We start from the raw sequence: 22,075 nt of genomic DNA on the forward strand, positions 1-22,075 counted from the left end.
AAATCGGGATTTTAGGTTATTGTTATTAAAAACCATACATCAAAATTAGAAACGAAATTGTTGTTATTCTTCTAAAACTGAACTGAACGAAATCATATCAGAAAGGTTGCAGTCAATATGTGTTATTGTAGCCGTTTTCTTTCAGACATTGGTAAATATATACATATTATAATGGTACGATATTATACGCTCCGTGCAGGCATCGTCGCGTGTTCGTCGTTTCACGCACGAAATTCTTACGTGGCACACTCAAGACAATATAGGTAATGATAATGTACGACGGCCGAGACGCGGTACACGCACCCTGCCCGAGGGCAGCTTCGACCAGCTCGCGCGATAATAGTCTACTTAATAGCTATCCACACGAGACAAATTATCATCATCGCACACATATTATATAATATGTAACAAACGTGAATGAAACAATTTTCCCAATACACTGTATGTTATCTATATAGGTTAGGCGCTTCATACATATAGTATATATGGTAATAAGTACTTACAAGTTTACAACTCAATACTTCTATATATAGTACAAATGAATTCATAAAATGTTGATGAAAATTTTCTCGATTAAATTCAACAAATTTTATATATATTCCCTATTGATTGAAATGTCTAACAAGAATAATGCGAGGATTTGAATCCCCGCAGCCCTTTACGTAGGTTTAAAACTCACTCTCCTTATAAAATTAGATATAAACGCACTGCAGATATTATATTAGTGCAGTACATACAGCGTAAACACACCGTAATGAATGACTTAGGTCTTAGATGACATTAAGAGACGTAGACATGACCACAAAAAATATCGTGTATACTCGGTCTATATATATATATTAAAAAATGTACACGAGACCCGATCAGAAAAGCACAGACCAGTACATGCATATATATATCACGGTACAATCCAAGTCTGGTATCTTATTATATACCGTGGTTGGACGATATTATAATATACGTCGGGTACACCCTACGGTAGTATATACCTATTATACATATACCTATTATGCGGTTCTGCCGGAGTGTATCGCTTATTCTGTCGGTCGGACTGCGCGGCGCCAACGCGGCGGCTGATATTCTAGAACGAAAAGCGTTGCGGGATCAAACGACGCCTTTGACGGGGAAGTCGGTAACGTGTACACTTGACCGACGGTATAAAACAAATTCGAACACGGTATTAAATTTCCAATCGACACCCGAACAGGATATTTTTCGTTATAATATCTGTAACGAACAACTATATAATAATAATATACCTACACATCATACGCTTCGCCGATAAAATATATTGTATACATTAAAAATAATAACATCGGGTACCTATGTTTGTCTACACATACCCGTGGTGTTTGTATGCACGGAAACTGTAATACAAACAGGAAAATAATATCTTTCGTCGGTGTGTGGAACGCGGACCGTTCCTCGTCCTCTATACTGCGGCGGCAATGGGGCTAATTAGGCGGAATGCAGCACACGGCGTGGACTTGGCGACTTGCTCGCTCACCCCACGCGTACAGTATTCGGAAAGAAGAATATCGGACGGCAGACGACGATTACAACCTACACCACCGTAGTCAGTAGTATAGGTTACCTATAGGTGTACCGAAAATACCGTCGTGCACATTACGTACATAATATTATGAACCGTAACGATATTATTATCGCGGTCCGCGCGGGCGGGATTTTCCCGGCGGTGGCGGCGGCGGCCGGCGAGGCGCCTCGTCGTGGTTGACGTTGACCTCGGCGCGTTATATTATTATTGACCGGTTGGCCGCCGCCGCGGTGGTAATTACGCGCAGAGTGTGTATAGTAGTCGTATTATATATATACCCAGTACGTGTATTACGTGTATAATAAATGTACGGTATATATAGTAAAGTGAAGTGAGGTTATGCACACACGCACGCACGCACGCACCCGTCAGTCGCACACGCAGACTCCCACTTTTGGCCGCCGTTACCCGCGCGCATATCGCATATGTGATGTATAGGTACAATAATAAAATATTAAAATAATATTACTGAATTGGCGCATAATGCGCGATGCACACGGATATGACCGACGGGCGAGACGCTACAACTCTGAGAGAAATAATAAAAAAAAAAAACCAAAACAAATATCGACACCGACGACAACACACGCGCTTTAAGCGGTTGAAGGTAGGCGCACGGATGATGATGATGATGATGATGATGACGATGTAGATAATATCTGATGGTTTGTACCCGTAACAAGACGACGACGACGACGACGACGACGACGATCGTGCGCGAGTACTAAACACCATTATCGTGTTCTGATATATTATATTATTATATAGGTGTTAATAACGCGACGCCTAGAATCATGATAATTTATTATTATATATACGACGGGACATGCGCGAGACCGGTCCCTGGCCGACACGCGAGCGCCGTCTCCTCTCTTCGTTCTCGTTCGAAACACGGTTTTGATAATATTTCCCATTTTTTTTCTCTCCTTTCCTTTCTTCGCATTTGAATAACGTTTTCCGAACGACACGAATACACCGAGCACTAGCCGCGGCCTACGCACACACACACGTCGATCGATAAAATAATAAAACAACGCGTCGTCGCGAATAGAACAAAAGAGAGCGGATATAGAGGAGAAACGCCGTGCGTGCGTGCGTGCGTCGCGCGCGCCTATATAACGCGTTGCAGCAAACCATGCGCGCACGTAGATTCGTTTTTTACTATTATTATTTTACATCGTATACCTACACACACACGCATAGACTTACGACGACGACGACGACAACGACAACGACAACGACAACGACGACTATTACCGGGAGAGAACTCACGCACGCACACTTTTATAATATATATATATTGTCAAGGAGCCACCGCCGCCGCCTTCTCCTATATTATAGTCCGCCGACAGTAACGTACGGCGGACGATAGGAGGGAAAGTCCATTGTTGCCGTTGAAAAAAAACGCCGTTCGCCCACCCCCACCTACCCTACTGCCGTTGTACCACCCCGGGTAACATGGTGTGTGTATATATTATACGCGTATGCAAGCGTAAGTACGTGTTAGTGCGTGTGTGTGTGTGTGTGTGTGTGGATGTATGCCCCCATTCACTCAGCCACCGCCGCCGCCGCCGCTACCGGTCTCTACCCCTTGTTGTAACACTAGACGCACACAGGAACACACGCACTACACATACGCGCGTACACACACACACACACACACACAAACTATAATACGACTCGCACACACATTGCGATGAAACGCAGGCAAACTCGCGAGAACCAATTAATCCGTTTAAAATATTATACAAGTCGTGTATTTTCCAATAATTAATAGTAAACCGAACGTAAATAATAATATAATAATATTACGATATAGGTACGTGTAACATATGTGTTGATTATTATTTTATCCGTTCACGCGCGCCGTGTACCCTCTGTCTTCATAATATTATTATGACTAAAATTGTCGTACGTATAAATATTATTATTATTATTATGTCTATTAACCTATATAATATTATACATCGTTATTATGATCATCGTCACATATTATAATTAACTATATTAATATTATTATTATTGTTATTTCCTAAACCCTACATAAGCGATAAGCCTTAAGGAAAAACGTAGATTAAAATGGAAAAAAATATAGGTGTGTATAGTGTAACGCGTATAGGTTTATTGTTGTATATATAAATGCAGACTGCAATAATGCGCGTATTACCGCTGCACACATAAGTATATGAAGCTGATTCTATTAACGCATATAATTATCAACAGTTTTAGGGTATCTGCAATTTTATACGTGACGGATAATATAACTACTGCTGAACGACAGACAACGCACTCAACAACAGCCATTCGTTTTAAAAATAAAATAATATTAAATGATTTAAATGTACCACTGACGGCAACGGTGTATATTTGACTTTGTTATGTTCTTATTTGGGATTACTTTTATTGTACACACTACACTTTATAATCATTAGGTATTAATGTTTAAAATGCTACTTGATAGTTAATATATATACACCACGCGAGAGAAAAAAAGATTCATGCATTTCTATAGATGATTTTTAACATTAAAATTATATAATGATGTTGTGCAGTGTTTCACGAGCGATACGGTAATTGTAAACATACTTTAATCGTTTCCGTAGAAATAATATAAAACCAAAATACAATATTATACGTATACGATTCTGCGAATAATACGCGTGGTCGGTAGTGAAAAAAATTATACTTCAAAAAGCGTACGATATAAAAGTGCGAGATGAACAGGCAAATATTTTTTTAATTCCAAAATCAGAATAAGAGGTATTTTAAGAAAAATTACCATTCATGAGTATCTTCTACACGATTGAAATGCTAAATACTAAAAAACCATTGATTTTTTTATCAACACTTGATCAGTATATTATCGACATCCAACGTAATTTTATGGCAATTAATTCTGTGTTTTATTTTAAGAATACAAATTACTGTTTATGCAAATTTTATGCTAAAAAATATACCGAGGCATTAATTTATACAATTTTGTATTCTTATATGTTTATATATATTATAACATTGTTCATAACGCCAATGACCGCTGCGCGAGCGACAAAACCAATTATATTTGATTACTTATCAATTATCATTATTACAATATTATTAGTAAAGAATAGGTATTTCATATTAAGTACCCCGCATCTATGATCGTCATGATAGCTTTTATGTATAAAACTACATACTTAACGATTTTTCATTTATTCTTATAAACATTTAGTTTTGTATAGAATGTTATTTTAAGTTATCATTAAAGTAACTAGTTAATTAATTAAATTGATATTTCAGCTGCAGTCACATATTTAGTAGATATTATAATAGTATTAAGTATATTTAGTGATTTTGATAATAAAACATTTAATATAAAACCTTTGACATTATTTAATTATAACTTATAACTCACAAACTATTAAATGTATAGCTATATAAAAACTACCTAGGTTTCTTTAGAATATTGATTTTAATATGATGAGAGGTAATTCATTATTTCATTACATATTTTAGATACATTTTCAACACTTCAATGATAATTTTATGTTAATATTATAGATATCTGTATTATCTTTATACAATTATTTTTATACAATAAAATTACTATACAACTGATTGTCTAAATAAATAGGAAATCTTCTAAAATTAAACAAACAAAACTACAATACCTATCGATTGTTGAAGCAATTAATATTAAAGTTTCAGAATAATAGTATACATTTAGGTTATACATATTATAAGCTAAGGTTTATTTTTAGTTATATTTTGATTCAAATCAATAAATAAGCGAATTTTGTTAGAGATATGTACTACTATAGTAGTGGTAGATTTTAATAAATAGAGAACCCAGTTTTATCAATAGAAAAGGTAAATAAGGTAATAAATACTTGATCATAATAATAGCAGAATATGAATATATATAATTTGTAGAATCGTTGGCATTAAACTTAATATTATAACATTTATTAATTATAATGTAAGAATGTAACCCATACTTATATAAGTACCTTTACATTTATTTTTATTATTTTTCAAAGTTATATACAAATACAATTGTATATTTGTATGCAATATCTAATTAAGTACAATAAGCGTGTAGATGATTAGAGTTATGTTAGTTGCTCATAACACGTGAAAGGAGACATTCATTAGATATTTTTAAGCGTGGGAGAGGGGATTTATGAAATTTAACTAATAAATAAATAAAATGAAAAAGAAAATTTAGAATATCTGTTTGTTGAATTTGTAACAAATTTACATTAGTGCTTACATTGTAAAACTGAAGGTTAGATACCTAATGTAAAATATTCTTTGCAAAAACATATGCAGAAAAAATAAAATTTATTAAAATCTGTGTTATAAATAATAAGCACTTTAAACATAAAAGCAAACCATTCAAGTGCTATTCTTGCATATTTAATAAAAGTTTATGCAGAACACTATTATATATAGATATAGTATAACTGGACTCTAGAAATATCCATCGTTTACACTATATGAATCATGTAACTTAATAAATAATTGGTTTTATAACCTTGTCAACCTAATCGTTGAATGGTGTCAACACTGTCAACATTGTCAACAACTTAGTTGCTTATTGAAGTAAATAATACAAGGTACAGCTAATTCTAGAAACAGAAATATTCACAACCGTCTTATTTTTAGTTGTAAATTATATTTTGCATTTATTGTGTTATATTTATCACGGTCAACATGAAAATTTATATAAATATATCATTAAGTATACCTACGTGTATACAATTATTGTGCAATGAAATATGTACCCATCCATCTATTACTAAATATTAAACATACCAATATGCCAAGTATATAAACAAATATGTGAACACAGTATTATATATAAGGTATTACCTACATATTATAAATAACAAATAGGTACATCCCAATTTACCAATGTATAATATTTTAATTTTACAAGCGAACAATTTTCAATCGATTGATTCAACAGATCAAAATATTGAAGAAATACTATAAATTAGTTAAAATACTGAATTTTCAAAGACAAAATAACCGTTGTTGGTATCATCTCCACCCGGCGTTGTATACCAAGTTAATTTATTCTGTTATACGGTCGGATAAAATACATTTGCATCTAAATCGAGTATAACTAAACGAAAACGATTATTGTTTGTTGAGAAAGCAGGTAGCAAATAACAATAATAATAATGAAACTGTAAATATAAAATATTACTGTTATATATATCATAACATTTTTGAATTTATAGTTAGATAGATACGTGCATAAATATAAAAATAACATTTTTCCGAATAATTAACACATACCGTCAAAAACAATAATAATAAATTATATTTAATGTTTAAATATCGCAAGCGCAATTACATATCCGTCAACGTAAATGATGTGAATTAAAATCCAAAAATATTATTATACCTACCCCATCATTTCAAACGGAAAGAATGATGGATGATATTTACGGAATGATCACATTCGCCTAGATCATTCCTACTTATATTTATTAATAAAGTTAAATAAAATACATTTTCCGTTTGTGATTCGCGTGTTGGTACAATAATAATTTATAGAAATCGCCAAAACAATTTATAACTATTTATTTTTTTACGCGGTGTTACTACTACTACTACGCTATTACTGCAGCAGTTAAAAAACAGTAGCGACGACGTGATTAGGCACATCGTCGTCGTACTCATCATCATCATCATCATAATGGAAACGCGTCCATAATGTTGGGTTTAATTGTCGTCTGGCGCCAAAGATCGTATACACACACACACACACTGCACATAAATATATATTGTAATGTTTAAGGCGATTTGGTCGTGTGGGCTGCGCGACAGCTTTTCCTTATAGCCCCAAGGTGACGTTTATTGTTTACCAATATAACATTATAAAAACTATGATATAATTACAATATCTTACATTATATACCTACTTGACAACTATTCTAAAGTGCGATGGCATGAAGAGATTATATAGCTAATAGTCATTGAAAAAAATCACACTTTTATACATTTTTGTACCTATATATACTTTTTTTCAAATAATAATTTTATTAGGTTTGTGTCTTGTGTATATAATTTAATTTGATTGATGGATGAAAATTATTATTATGAAATAAAAATTTTAAATGCAAGAAACAATAATTTTACGTATACTTATATTGTTACTATATTAACCAACCTATTTCACTTTCAATATAATATTGTAGACACGAATTGACCACATTTATAAAAATAAAGCGAGTTAATCATTAATAATGGAAATAATAGAATAGATTAATATTATAATAGAGTAATTTTAAACATTTCGATCATAACAAAATTCAATAAAATTAATATTTTGAGCTATAATATGAAATTTCCATTTATTTAACCTGTGTTGGCTATTTATAATAAAATTATTATTATTGTTATTATAAATTTATAAATTATTACTACTGCGAATCCTATGAATACATATAAATCGTACAGGTTATAGAGCCATCGTTAATGGGTTGCGATAATAAGTTCTTATTATTATCAAAATAATATATTATGGGTACTCGTGATAAAAAAAAAAATTGCCCAAAGTGGTATAGGTATATTACTATTTTCAAAAAGAGAAAATCAGCATAATATGTTTATCGGATATACTAATAGTACCTACCCTACTGCTTTAATCGATAACAGAACGCCTATACGCGTCATATAAGATAATAATATATGATTATTTATTTCCTATGTCACCTACTTACTTATATGCGATTAATACGTAAATATATATTTTAAATATTATGATTAAATATATAAAAATTAAATTATATTTTGTTGAGACCGACCTGCCAGACTTGGTGATGACCATTTCGGTGCCGAGTTTGTGGAACTTTTCCCAGAGATCCTTGCCTTCCAACGTGACCTTGGGATCGTCGACCACGCCGTCATCCTCGGGCCTGACGACGGAACGGGGTAGCGCGGCCGCCGGGTGTGGATGGTGTACGCCGTGCGCGACGGCCGCGGCCAACGCGAGCATCTCTTCGGCCGGATAGCTACCGGCGCCCGGGTGATGCGGGGCGTGGTGCATCTTCGGCATGGGTATCATGGTGCCCGGGTAACAGGCGCCCATGGCGTACGCCGCGGCCGCTGCGGCCGACAGACCGGGTGGCGGTGGTGGCGGCGGCGGATACTGCTGTTGCTGGCCACCGGCCTGCTGCTGGACCGTGGACGGCGGCGCACCGCCACTGCTGTTGTTGTTGTTGTTCGTCAGCAGCGAACTGACGGAGAAGTCAGTGGACGACGCACGCGCCGCCGTGTACGATGTGTCCGGTGAACGTTGGCCGCCGGTCATAGCGGCAGCGGTCTGCGGGGTGTCCGGTGCCCCACGGGGTGACCGGCACCTGAGGTCCGCTTGCTCGAACCGCATAACAGCCACGCCGTCCACGCCGTTACCGTTTGACCCAGCCACTACGGTGGACCAGACTCCTGTACGAGCATTCACAAATGTTTACCGCGAGTGATTGCGACGGAGTACGGTGAAGAAAAAAAAATTCAATGCAAACCGAAATTTTTTATTTTCTTTGCGATGTCGAATTCGATTGCTGTCGACGGTATAGTTCGGAAAAAATTTTATTTCAACGTTAATCACACGCGAGACGGTCGACCGTTGTTGTTCGCACGCGGTGTTTCGACGAGTGTTTTCGAGCGTCGTCGAACGCGAAAAAGTTTAAAAAAATATTAATCGCGACGATTATTAATATTGTTATATAATATATATATTATATATATGTTTTAACGTAAAAAAAACTATGACACGGTGGTTGTGTACACGCGAATAATATGCAAACACGGGGGGGCCGAGTAGAGACGACTCGCCGCCAACACTATTACTACGACCACAACAAAAACAACAACGACGACGACGACGACGACAACGGTTAGCGCGCTCGGTGCCGACTGACTGTGTGGCGGCGGCGGCGATGTGACAACACCGACGCCCCGGTCCGAGTGTTAATGAGAGTCGCGTCCGGATTGGTCGAGACCGGCCCGGCCAATCGGCAAGCGTCGACGGTTTCACGCAACGGCGTCAACACACACACACACACACACCTACAGAGCTCGCGTCGACGTACTGTGCGGGCGCGCCGCGTGTGTGTGCGTGTGCATTCGTGTTTGTGTGTACGTCACGCGCTTGCGAGTGTGCGTGTGCGTGTTGGACGCGACGCGGTTGCGGCGGCGTTGGTGGGGGACGCCGTCGCCGGTCAACGCTTGTTCAGGCGGCGGCGGCGGCGGCGGTGGCGACGACGACGACGCCGGTGTTAAAATACGGCGCCCACCACCGCCGCCGCCGCCGCCGCCGCCACCACCCTACGTGTATGTGTCCGACGTAACGACCGGAGGACTTTTGGCGCCCCTTCCTCGCCGCCCTCGCTATAGCCGCGCTATACCGCAAAACGCCGTCGACGCCGCCACCGCCACCACCGCCGCCGCCGACGGCCCCCTTCGACGTTCACGCGCACGCATCCTCCTACGCGACCGTTCGGCATAATATTATATCGTACTGTCGTATATAGTGCCGTTGTACATACGCCGTGCGCCCGCGAGTTTCACGTGCGTATACAGTGTGCGCGCGCGCGCCCGCCTTTCCTCCGCGGCCCGTTTTTTTTATTTCTTATACTCCACACACGCCGCGGCCGATCTCTCGCCTACGATTTCAAATGAGATTATAGAACTGCAGCCGATGTTTTACTATAGGGTGCACTTTTTGTCCGGATGTGCCCTCCCACCGCGGCGCACAACACGTTTTCGCCTTTTTTGCACAGTCTATCCGATTGGTTTCAGACTTTTGCGGATAAAGCGATTTATCTATTTTTTTTTCAAAATAAATCGTTTAAAATTTAATTTAGTTTTTACATTAATTGTCGTCCGACGCGCCCTCAAAAATATAGTATGAAATGTTTTTTGCAGTGTTTTAGATATTAAGTGCGTCGTCTTCGTGGCTATACACTTATAATATATTATTATTAAATATATATACTTATTAAAATAATATCCTACAGCCTGTCTGTGTACACGTCGATAATCTACAATAATATAATATGATTTACAGTATATTTTGTTAATCACATAATTTCCTATACACTTATAATTATATTCCTCAGCTATACGTGAAAAAAAAAACGGCGAGTAATAATATAATTATATACATTTTATTATTATTTCACGATAATAATTTTATAGCACCTCTTGCAAATCACCGTTGGCCATTCTTCATCTAAACTCATTATATTTTATATTAATACTATTTATAGTAATAAGAATAATAATAATGCAATAAGATTATAATGAATTCGGTGTGTATAATTATAATATACTATATAGTTATATGCGTTTTGTAATCAAAACATACGCCGGTAAGTTATTTTAATAAACCATCATGTATAGCGCGGGCACCAGTTGTCCAGTACTCCAGTTATAATACACAAATTAAATTTAGTTTAAATAAATTAAAAATTATAACTGTTTTACACATACATGTATTTTATTGATAATCATTTTTATTGTTATTCCATTCGATTCCCTGTTTTTTAATTCAAATATAATTATCAATTTATTTATTTTATTTGCGGTTTTTACATTTAAATAAAGTATCCATCTGTTATTAACATAACTACAACAATTTAATATTATCTAATATTAACTACATATTTTTGTATATAGTGGGTATAGCACACTCAAACTGTGTGCTACACACTTAACAAGTGACAAATAGACAAACATTTATGTTTATTAGTTAAAACTCTTAAAAGATGTTTGTTTAGATATATTTAAAAAAAAAATGATGGTAAGGTGTGTAGTACTGTATAGTAGCAAAATTTACAAAAAATAGAGACTGATATCAAGCAGACGGTATATTATGTAAGGCATACTTTATTTATTTTATCACGCATTCATAAAGTACATAAGTATAATAATTATATTATATTATTTGTTTTTATTATTATTATATTCAATATATTATTTGTACACCGAATATTTCGTTTTTTTAAATATTACATTTGGGTATAGTGGATCTCTGAAAACTCAAACATTTACCTAATATTATTGATATCCCTTAACGTTGTTAAAAAATAATTTATTTTTGAAAAACTAATTTTACATGAGGGATAAGTATATATTCTTATTTTTTTATTATACCTGCTATATATTTTTTATATTCCAGAATTTTATTTAAAAAATCGCAGCACGATGTTGTTAGGGCATTAGACATTTGATTTGTTTAAGTCACAACACATCGAATGTTATGATATTATTTAAGATCACGGGCTATGATGATACACGACTTACGAATAGGACCTATATAGACTACGATCTAAATATACAATAATATTATATTATATTATAAAATATAATATTGACTATAAATAGTATACCTAAGCAACAACTACCTACGCTTGCAGGTTGCGACAGAAACCGAGTGTGTTTATATTTAGTACAGGTAATAATAATACAATATTATTAAATTGTGTTATTTTAACCTTACATATTATAGTGCATTTCTTAACATTTATAAATAAAAACGCGTAGGTATATATTATTGTTGGTGACTATATTACATACACCCGTAGACCACGATACAAATAGTATTCAAAGATATTTCATTCATGTACCAAAATAATCCGAGTCCGAGTCGACATCATAAACACGGTTATATAGCCGTATAGGTGTACCACCTATATAATATTATATTAATTTTACAGGTCCACCGCCGCTGACGTTCACGGCTACTTTGCGTCTGTCGCGTCGCGTGGCTTTTATCGTTGCACATGACGTGTAATCACACGGTATCGCATTCACTGACCGTCACGATCTACCGGGAGATTATTATACGGAGACGAGTCGAATTTTCGGACACGATGACGCGACAGACGACGTATATAGCTCATCTGCTGCGCAGTGAACCTCCTGGCTATTATATAAAATACACGACTTGCATAACACACAGCTATAGGCGAGATGAGTGTGTTACGTCGACTGTCGAGTTGTTGATAAATAATATATTTCGGAATACATATAATAGCGCCATTCGTGTGGTATATTATTATAGATATTTTATTATACCGCGATGAGTAAAAGCCCGAATCCGTCAGCGCGTTGTCGTTGACGACGACATGCAGCAGTTTGTTCGAATATAATGATATATTATTTTTATATTTTTACAGCGCGCGGAGTCGCATACCGAACCTACAAAAACCCATATTATTATAATATTATATGTTATGCGATTCCGTAACTATATTACAATATTATGATGGTATATATACCTATAACCGTATTACTATCGTGTGCTACTCGGCGTGAACTGCGCGCAGAAGGGGTTCAAAAATCGGTGAAAATAACACGCATTACGAGATTACGAAATAATCGTTTCCGTAACATCGGCTAAACGTCATAGATATGGATAATAACATAATACTGCTGCAGCGATTTACCTATATTACGGTAATAATAATGAACGCGCGTATTTGTTACGCGATGTACAATAACGGAATATATATAACACTACCTATATATATTAATATTATTATCGTAAAATATAATAATAAAACCGAATTTAATTTCTTTGGGTAATCAATAGACTGGATAATCGTACATATCATACACACGCGTACCTGCGGAACACGAATTTAATATTTTGTAAAACTGCAGATATTATATTATATTATTGTCTATTGTATCGTGTATACATTATATTATACGATAATGGTCCTGTTCAGGCACCCACCATAAATGGTTTTGTTATTATCGTTTCACGCGTAAACGAATATCGTGTTTTTAGCAAAATCCCATATAATATAGGGCATATATAGGCGATGATAATGTATAGACGATCTCCATAACACTAACATAATAATAATAATATTATTCAGATCAGGATATGTATTATATAGATAGGTACGTATCAGTGACGTAAATTATTATATACCGTTTTGTGGGGGGTGATATGTTTATTTCGTATATTATTGCGTCGATTGTCATAACTCACGAGGAGTAAAAAAACAAACATTTTATAATATCTTATGTAATATTTATAATAATGCATACCTACATATTTATTATTTTTATAATGATATGCATAAATATCATTGATATTTAGATATCATGTGTTACATATATTAGAATATTACATGGGTAATACCAGAGTTAACTGGATAACTGGCGACCCCAAATAAGTTTAAAGGATGTACCAGTGGCGGCTTGAGTCTTCATAACTCAATAGGAGCAAGTAAGCAAGTTTTAAAACAACCAACCCATCACCCACCAACTAAATTTTAAGAACCAATATTGTAATATTTTTAGGTTCTTTTTTAGTTAAATTTGTCATTCACTTTTAAAATGTATGATATAAATACACTCATTTTTTACTAGGAATTATCAATCTTATTAATTATGATTAAACCTGTTAAACATTTTTTTTCCATTTCCAGGGCAGGAGCAGTCGCGCTTAATAGTATTCTTATAACAAGCCGCCCCTGAGACATACACCAATTATATTAATAAGCAGTACCAAAATTATAAATATAAATTAAAAACAATAGGTTAACAGTAAAAAAAATATAAAGTTTCATATAATTGATAAATCATCCGTATATTACACCTCATAGTTGTGCCACAGATACAATATATCATATTAAAGCACAATTTTAAAATTACAAATTACATGAATTTATTATTCTCTCGGTATAAGCAAGCTTTTTGTGAAACTGAGAATTTTAATTACAGCTATACTTGATCATAATACACTTACAATAAATAATGATAAGAATGATAAGATAACTATTATAATAATGTACAAAAGTCAATAATTGAATAATAATAAAAAAAATAACTTATATATTCATAAAATCATAATTAATTTACTTTAATTATTATTAACTATGTCTCCAATAAGCACCTGTTTTTATTTTGGAACTAAATGCTTTCTATTAATATAAATGAATTTAATATCTAAATATAAGGCTTTATACTTTTAATAATTATTTTGATTATTATTCTTAGACGACGGATAATATAATAATTATAGGTATTAAAAATACATATTATACAATCCAAATTATAATTTATAACCGGGGTGGTAGTTATAGTAGGTAATGGTATCAATGCGCACAACACGGTAAGTCGAAAACATTTGTAAATAATAATAATGATGATGATGATGATGATGATGATAATAATAAATCGGGTTTTTGCTGCACGGCGGCGGCCGAGAGGAAACCGCGTGCGTCCGTTCGATCGTCGCGCGTCTCATCCGGTCCTCGTCGACCGGTTTGGCCGTCGTCGCGGTCGTCGTCGTCGTCTTCGTCGCCGTCGCCGTCGCCGGACTCGACGAAGGTCGTACTACTACACGGCCGTATATAATTGGTTTATTATTAATTTGTTGTTTTATTTTTTTTTTTTTTTATCGTCCGTGTTCGTCGCGCCATGTGCGTACATATACCTTACTATCTTCTGGACACCGTCCGCGCGTAAGGTACTAAGGTATATAATATAATAACATTATATGATATTGTTCGTAGCCATAATAGTTTTATCACTTCGATATAATAATATAATAATAATGTTAGACCTGCAACACTAACACCGTTTAAACGACTGTAACATCAATGCAGCTGCTGCGTCTGAGGGTCCGACTATGTTATGGTTGAAGGGGGTCTCGGAACACATAGGTATACATAAAATATATTAATATGATGATGTCCGCGATGGCGTTGGTTATTTTATGCGTTTTTTTCCTAAATTTATATATTATGTCGTGAATTAGTAGCAAGCCGACCGGCGCGACCACGGTCATAAAATTGGTGTAAATATGAAAGTTTGGTATATTATTATTATGTTAAAAAAGGACCCCTTCTACAGCTACAGTAATGTTTGTTATTCATCGAATTATAGAAGCGTTACGCGTTTAAATACTAAACAGACACATTTTCACTACGATTCCGAATAGTATACGACATTTAATTACGTAATACAAAATAGTCAAATTATTTAATTACCAAAAATGATATTTTGTCGTCGAAGTATTATTGAGTTCAATAATTATCCGTCGGATAACGAAGAACGGCTCGATAACAGATGTCGGGGAATTAACCGAGAACGTAATAATTGTTTCGAAGCAAAACACAATAATATAATATAACAGTTAATTCTCATTATTATAATGATAAATGATAATAAATTAATTTTAATAATTTTTATATTTTTTGCGATATTGAAATCCCTAAAACCACGTTGATGATAAGGAATCTATTGTGATTTCCTCTATATATTATATAATACAATATTAACTCTTTCGTTCTGTACGTAAATGCGGTTAGATTATTCTTAGCGTTACTAACTAATCATTTTGTTAATTAACGATAATATAGTTTATAGTATTATTATCAATATTAGTGATTATAGTTCATTATTATTAAAAGTTAAAACTGAATAATCGCAATATACAAACGTAGGAAATTTGACCGTTTAACACCCTCTGATAGGTTAGAACGATGGTCAGATTATATTCATAATATGTAAAAATTTAAAATGTAATGTTTGATATAACAAATAAATGACATAATACTTAAAAAACAATTTTTCAGAATTTGTATTAAGCTGCAATATTTTACTTAAACATATTTTCAATATTTTGTAAGTTGTCCAACTTTCTTTTATTTATTGAGCTACCATAGTTTTATACTTATTGCTAAATAATGAAAAAAATATATATTTCCGAGTCTACCTCTTGAATTTTAAAATTTATTGGTATATCTATGTTTTTAATATTACTTCGATAAAAAATCATTTTACTATATAATACTATATCAGTCTTATAAAGTTATAAGTTTAATTATCAAAATAAGAATAAACTAACCCGCGACGGTGACATACTTTTAAAGCCATAACACTACCCGCAATCAACATCGATACTCAACAATATTGTCCGTGTTCTTTAAATAACGAGCGCGGAATGTCCGATATCAACACAGTGTGCCGGTTGTCAAAAGTCCGAATACCATAATGAACAACGTAAGTGCTCACCACTCGGTCGTGTGTACTCAATAATAATTGCAGATAATAGTACAATATCATAACAATAGTGTAACACCGAATAATCATTAGAATATTAAAATATTTTGTTATCGACATTATATTTTCACATTATTATACTATAGCTAATACATATAACGGCTGGCACTATCACCGCGGTAGGTATAGTGTAAAATATTGTAACATGCATTATACGCATACTAATATATTATTATACTATATTATACAGGGACAATATTATCATAGCAATATATTATTATATGTTAATAAGCATAATAAAAGTATTATAATATATTATACACTATACCTATATAATATGTGATATGTTACAACAGTTGACAGTATATTGTGTTAGCGCGTTTTAGTCAAATGTTTTACATCCATCACTATCTATATAATATACACCACGACTGTAAAATAAAACTAAATTCCAATACACACACACATATATATATAAATATATTATTATTATTATACACTCGTTCTCCGCACTGCGAGCACAGAACGCGTTGACCGAGAGAGAATAATATAACGCCGGTTCGTACTACACCGTTTAGGTACGCGTATACTACAGATAGGTAGGTATAAATAGGTATAATCACTATAATATAAAATACCTACCACGCAGTGTTCGGTCGTTTAGCGCGCACAATAAAATCTCAAATTAAATACACGACATGATGTTCAGATGTTATATAGTCCACACGCGCTATAGCTGCAGGTACGAACACACGTCTCCACAGAAATTATTTATTGTTTGAAACGCACAGGCGTATATAATAATAATATTGGAATACTAACCGTAAACGCATTTATATATATATACATAGGTAGGTATACCGGACGATCCGTTTTTAACGTGACACTCATTATTTCAAAAACTATTAAAGTTTTTGAAAATATTTTTTTTACATAGTTTTTAAGTCGTTACAAAACAACAATTTATTTTCACTATCTTTTATCTTTATTGTTTTTATTAAATCGTAGTTCTACGCTTTTGAACGACAACATGTGTTTTTAATTAATTATTTAGGTTATGATGCTAAATTAGAATATTTTTCGAAGTACTTTTTTACATGATACAAATCCAGTTTCGGACGAACATGTTTATGAGCCATAATTATTTATTAAGTTTATGTGAGTGATAGTGTTGAGTGGTGTACATTGGCTAGGTTGGGTGCTAGTTAAATGTTGGTTCACTTTTCCGCTCGTCTAAACTTTAAATGCTATAAACGAATGAATTGTTTTAATTTGATTTACATATTGATCGATAAATATCCCGAATGATATTCTGTTCAGGACAAAACCAGTGGTAAAAATATAATTTTTCCAATAAATGTCTTCATACGACTTTTTATTGTATATAAGAAATATTTTAAAAAACATAATCGTTCTCTTTAATAATGAGTGGTTTACGTCTAATAGATCACTACGTATAATATAGGTAATATTAATTATAATAATATGATGCTATCGATTTGAACAGATCGGCGGGTTTTCAAATGTAGGCAGTGCGTTATTATTAGGATTCTGTAATGATAACCGTTGTACGCTGCGGACACTTACGGAAAACGGTATTTTCGATTATATTATAATAATTTTGTTGTGTGGCATTTGCTGGACGTTTGTGCATACACACACACACACATATTGTTGACGAAAAAGTTTTCCGCTCTGTGGTCAAAGGCGGCTACATTTTTCGATTCGTACATGTGTATGCCTATATATTTACAATTATTCACCTTGTGTGGTCTTCCCTACGAAACCACAGCAATATTATTTAAATTACACGCACAGTATATGTATACGCACGCGGAGGAGGCACCTACGCCACGTATACATATACAATGTGTATACATTTTAACCGCATACTCAAGACCAACACCCTTGGGGAAAACGTTAAATATTTTAAAGCCAGTTTTCACGGTTTATTTTTTTTTCATCATATTATACCAATAATATCGTAATATATTATAACTTATTACTTATTAGTTTCATTATCGCGGTACCTATACTTCTACAAATATATTAAATGAAAAGAGGTTTAACGAGTAATTTTTTTTTTCTACCAACAACAAACGTTTGGTAATCTGTACACTTTTTTTTTATCATTCAAAGTAAATATTACTAATATTAGACGAAAATTCGATATCACAGATTTATTACAACTTCAAAATTAAAAGTATATAAGTTTAATTGCATGACTATCGTATTACTATTTTAATAATGTGAACTTAAGACTTCGTCGATTACCATAGGATACAATCATTTAATCATTAGAATATTGGATTAACAATATTTTAGTTTACACCATCATGTCCAGAAGAATATGATCAAAAATACGTGGCTCGAACAATAAATTCAAACACATTGTCATCGTTGATTTCATTCGATCCATACGGAACTCCTGCTATTTTTGTGACAACAATTTCTGGTTATTCGGTATCATGACGGGAGTTAATAAAATGAGTTATATTTAACTATATGAAAATAGTATTCCAAACTTATTACGGGAACTTATAAGAATCACTAGTGTGTGAACACAATATGATATACCTATTAAGTTAAAAACGGAATACTATGTTACTTCCACGAATACTTAACATTTAAATTAATAATATATAATATACCGAAATTCCCTATATATAAGTAATTCACTATAATATACAATATATAAACATATTATAATATACTGTTTTAAAATAATTTGTAAAATACGAAAATATTTTCTACAAACAACACGCTATTATTTTCCAGAAATAAACTAAAAATTATAAGTAAAGCGTTGATTGTTTCTACGAATTAAAAATATTTTGAATAACATGTATTTCTTGTTTCGTGGTGTTTTGGGTAATATATAATTACTAATAATCATTATAGAAATTAAAAATACGCTAGTGTTTTTTTTTATGAATTTTAATTTATTTTTTATAATTATTCGTACACTACCATCATTCCAGTATACGCATACAAATCAAGTATTTAAAAAGCAATTAGCTAAATATTGTTATTACTTTTCTTATTTAATGATAATATGTTATTTAATAACAGCAATTATTACCAAGTGCTATAATTGAGGAGTACTGGCTGCTGTTTAGAGATATTTCGCATAATATGGATAAATGAAATAATAATAGGAAATTACATTTCGTTTAATGCCAATGAAATATCAAAAAAATATATTGTTAACCTCAAAGCAACTCGTTCGTTTTAAAGACACGCCATGTCATAATTTTGTATTCCGCGTAATGTACGAATGTATCTATATCCCGAATTCCGAGGTAAAAGATCTTGGGAGTAATAAAACTCGAGATGAAAATTAGAAACCTGTTACCTGTTCGCATTTCGACGGGTAATGAAACCGTGAACGGATAATTAATTATTATTATATACTTATAATTATTATACGCGCACGAGCCGTCCGTCGGTTTCTTCAACAAGATTTTGCTGTGTATCAATATAATATCATCTTTACCTGACGATACACAAGTTATGGTATACAATATAACTTACTAGAATCACTGAAATAACCGTATAATATTTTAGAATTGTACTAGTACATGAAATAATTATATAGGTATAGTTGATACGTGTAGATTCATTATCTTTTTTGTTGTCTGTAAATATCAATATGACGTACCTATTAATTATTATATATATAGTGTACATTCGGAGGATTTGACAATATTTCTCATTTGTCAATTTTCTAAATAATACGTAACAGCCTGCTCAGACGCTCAGTACACGGTCTGTCATGATGATATTTGATAACGACTGAACAACATGTCACGTTCCTATAGAATATTTGAATATTATAAAAATACGAAAAGGTTAAATACTTAAATGTAAAATTGTGAGAACGCCTACTATACATACTATCAATTAAACTTAAAACGCGAACCCTACTTTCCTAGTGAAAACCTTTGAATTACGTAATTCATCTTTCTTTAAAAATATCATATTACATTTTGAAAGAATAAAATTATACTTATAATATTATAATTTCAAAAAAAAATATCATGTGATGATGTATATCACTTATCGCAGAAAAAAAATATTAACCGTGAACGGAAGTGGAGTGCAGAATAACTGATTATGATAATCTCGAAGGATTCATTTGGACAATTTATCATAACTCTTTGTCAAACTATGGGGTCCCAAATCGTGATGTATATTGTATATATAATAAATATTATGTAGGTAGGTAGGTATTTTATGCCAGACGTATAAATCGTTTAAAACAAAACTGGAGAGAGACCACCCTGTAGACGACGATCTGTATAATAATATATACGATACTTTTATAATAATAAGTTGGAGTATGGGTATACGACTTAAGTATATATACATATATATTTATATATGTATAAATATAGTATTATACTGGTGGCCGAGTTCAGTTTTTCAAAAATTATATATATATCAGTTTGAATAAAAATTTTGTATAATATCCTTATTACAACATGTTCCTTTATTTTTCTTATAAGTTACAACAAAACAAAAAATCAGGATGTTTTGTGATATAATAATTGTTTACTGCGTCTATTTTTTAATTATTTATTTTATTTATACATTGCAACTGTTACGGCATTACGGCAATACCTCGTAACGAACGTTATTTGCATAATCAACATTTTTATACAAGAACACGTTTCGAATAATTTATATTTTTTTGTAATAACCGAATAATATCGATATTTCATATTTGTAAATTTTTCAAAATGTCTAGCATAACTCATCTCATAAGTCATCTTATCAATAAACCCTCAGACGGAACCCGGTCCGGTAAAAAAAAATTTTAAAAAAAGACAGACGCACACGCAATTATTACGTATTATTGCTCAGTCAAATAGTACAGTAGACGATCGAATGGACGCACATAACGAGGCATGACATACGGTGCTATTTGGGCAAAATAATATTCGATTGATCGTTAGCGGCGACGACGACGACCAGCGTTATTCGGCCGGCGCAAACGGCGATGTAACACAATAATAATGATTTAATATTATTAAATACAAACACGAATGTCTCGTCGGGTATACCACCGACTGTAACCTATACACACCATTATCGTCATGACGTCGTTTAACGAGCACGACGCGGACGAGAGAACACACATAAACGATCGCCGTTTACAATATAATATATTATTATTATTATATTCGCGTGGGGGGACCTGATATATTATATATTGTATATACCATCGTACACTACCTACTTCACGAACGCGCGTATTATTATTATTATTGTTGTTGTTGTTGTTATATATTATAAATGGCATAATATGTATGTAATAGAGAGACGGTCGCCGAGGTAGATATTTCGAGAGGTATTTTGTCGTCGTCGTCGTCGTCGTCGTCTCCGTTCCGCCATGGGATTCTGTGCGGTGGACCGGTCCGCGCTGGTGTGGGGAAGGTGGGTTTGGCCTCGGCGGCCGGACAACCGGTCCCCGGCACACCGGTGGGCGGACTT

At 33.6% G+C, this 22,075-nt stretch overlaps 1 protein-coding gene across 11 annotated transcripts in view; it reads right to left on the reverse strand.

The window, feature by feature from the left end:
* LOC132916909 (optomotor-blind protein-like) overlaps positions 1 to 9,599 on the reverse strand; it is a 50,128-nt gene extending 40,529 nt beyond the window's left edge. The window contains exon 1 of one of the 11 annotated variants that reach the window (XM_060977351.1): positions 8,356 to 9,599. In XM_060977351.1, coding sequence (XP_060833334.1) covers positions 8,356 to 8,936 — 581 coding nt within the window. In that variant the 5' untranslated portion in view covers positions 8,937 to 9,599. The remainder of the gene's footprint in view (positions 1 to 8,355) is intronic. The other 10 variants (XM_060977359.1, XM_060977353.1, XM_060977352.1 and 7 more) reach the window with 10 other exon arrangements.
* Between the last annotated feature and the right edge of the window lie 12,476 nt (positions 9,600 to 22,075).

This window comes from Rhopalosiphum padi, chromosome 1 (assembly GCF_020882245.1).
Source record: "Rhopalosiphum padi isolate XX-2018 chromosome 1, ASM2088224v1, whole genome shotgun sequence".
Lineage (NCBI taxonomy): Eukaryota > Metazoa > Arthropoda > Insecta > Hemiptera > Aphididae > Rhopalosiphum > Rhopalosiphum padi.